The sequence below is a fragment of the Oratosquilla oratoria genome, chromosome 19, assembly GCF_046742065.1.
Source record: "Oratosquilla oratoria isolate Oo_2021 chromosome 19, ASM4674206v1, whole genome shotgun sequence".
Lineage (NCBI taxonomy): Eukaryota > Metazoa > Arthropoda > Malacostraca > Stomatopoda > Squillidae > Oratosquilla > Oratosquilla oratoria.
In genome coordinates this window covers 6,316,283-6,318,782 of record NC_134795.1, presented here as the reverse complement: position 1 = coordinate 6,318,782, position 2,500 = coordinate 6,316,283, and the positions used below count along the sequence as shown (strand labels likewise).

The window sequence follows — 2,500 nt, the reverse complement described above, 5'->3', positions numbered from 1 at the left end:
TTTGTCTGATGAGCTGAATTATTAGCGGCAAGCCCAACTAGACCATGGTGATAATTTGGTCCACATAAGCGAATTTGTTCACGCTGTCAAAAACATCAAAGAGGTTGTTGACAATCAGCGTCATTGTCAAATGTATTCAGCTGGGGTTCAGTACCGTCGTCGTCGTCGTTGTTGTTATCGACGCAGATGATGTCGTCGTTCTCGACATAGATGTAGCTGTTATCGACGTTGATGTTGTCAACGCAGATGTCGTTGTCGTCGATGTAGATGTATTTGTCGCCGATGTACGTGTTGTCGACCTGGATATTGTCGCCGATGTAGATGTCGCTTACAAAGGAATAACGCTTAACGTCTGCACGACTTCGAACTTCCAAGTTTTTGATGTTCACAGTATTGCAACATGCGTTAGTGCAATGCATGTAGTGGGATGAACACACTTACACACACACACATGCGGTCATGGACACAAACGCACATAACTACACACGTACGTGAACGTAAGTGCCCATGCACGTGAAAATGTAAACACACAAATACATATGTAACACGTAAACACACACACACACACACACACACACACACACACACACACACACACACACACACACACACACACACACACACACACACACACACACACACACACACACACACACACACATATATATATATATATACACACACACACACACGCACACATACGCACACACACACACACAGACACACACACACACACACAGACACACACACACACACACACACACACACACACACACACACACACACACACACACACACACACACACACACACACACACACACACACACAGACACACACACGCACACGCGCACACACACACACACACACACACACACACACACACACACACACACACACACACACACACACACACACACACACACACACACACACACACACACACACACACACACACACACACACACACACACGTACACACACACACACACACACACACACTACTTTGTTTTGCCTCGATCTCAGCCGTGATAAAATTTAAACGCCATACCTAGTGCTTCGTATTTTTCTCTAATTACGGTCATTTTAATGCTATTGTTATTTAACAATATTTTTACTTTTTGACAAAAACCACATAGCGAGAGTATGAGTCTTTGATATTGGGTCACTGGTAGACTGGAATTCTCTTCCTGCTGACATATAACTAACTGTCCTTAACAGTCCTTTTCTAAAGGTGAACTTCATCACATTATCATTATCATCTTTGTTATTGCTATCAGGCAATCTTCCTCAACAGAGGAGAAAACCTCTGGTAGCTAAAGGCATAACAGTACTACTTCTAAGTCGAATGTTCCTTCATTTCAGATCCTGCAACGCCGACCAAGGACGTGAGGGAATCAAAATGGCTGCGTGCTTGAAGTTAGTTACGCTGCTCCTGGTGGCACAGACGGGTCTGGGATGCAAATACTTTTGCAAAAATCCTGTGACCAAAGCGTACGACTGCTGTGACGATGGTAATCCATACCTGGAACCAGGTGAGATTAGAGGCACTGTTTACTTGACAACAACTTGACCCTTTTCTTAGAACGAGATGGGTACAAAGGAAATGTTCATTCGGCAATAGTTTTATCCCTCCCTAAATCCGACTGTTTGGAAAATAATGACATTAGGTTAGCAGCTCGCTCCTCAAGTTTATTCCCCGATGCTATGATGCCGCTCTTTACATATTTCGTTATGACCGTCACCAGACAATTTCATTCGGTTTAGCGGAAGACCTTTTAGTGTAAGGATAATCCTGATATTATAATATCAGGATTATTCATCACCAAATAAATTTTCAATGAGTTCCCTCCCCCTCCCCCTTCCCCCTGACCCGACCTCATGTCATCCTAAGGGTCACATAAGGGTTGGGGAAGTGACATTTATTCTTTTCCAAGTTCCCTTCATTTTGTAAGAGGTTCTTATTTAAGACATCATTCTCCTTCCACTTTGTACTACTGAAGAGGATTGCAGTTAGCAATCGAAATATATAGTTTCACTTACTCAACTCTTCCTTTCGTCCGACTGTGGTGTTAGTTGTGATATGTATGTATGTATGTATGTATGTATGTATGTATGTATGTATGTATGTATGTATGTATGTATGTATGTATGTATGTATGTATGTATGTATGTATGTATGTATGTATGTATGTATGTATGTATGTATGTATGTATGTATGTATGTATGTATGTATGTAAGTATGTATGTATGTATGTATGTATGTATGTATGTATGTATGTATGTATGTATGTATGTATGTATGATGTATGTTTGTATGTATGTATGTATGTATGTATGTATGTATGTATGTATGTATGTATGTATGTATGTATGTATGTATGTATGTATGTATGTATGTATGTATGAATGTATGTATGCATGCATGCATGCTTGCATGTATGTTTGTATTGATGTACGTATTCATGTATGTATATATATGTGCATGTGTGTATGTCCGT

The 2,500-nt window shown here is 40.5% G+C and overlaps 1 protein-coding gene across 2 annotated transcripts in view; it reads left to right on the top strand.

Moving 5' to 3' along the window:
* LOC143035705 (uncharacterized) overlaps positions 1 to 2,500 on the top strand; it is a 106,800-nt gene that overhangs the window by 99,166 nt on the left and 5,134 nt on the right. For both annotated transcript variants that reach the window (XM_076202580.1, XM_076202581.1), the window contains exon 3: positions 1,364 to 1,533. In XM_076202580.1, coding sequence (XP_076058695.1) covers positions 1,401 to 1,533 — 133 coding nt within the window. In that variant the 5' untranslated portion in view covers positions 1,364 to 1,400. The remainder of the gene's footprint in view (positions 1 to 1,363; positions 1,534 to 2,500) is intronic.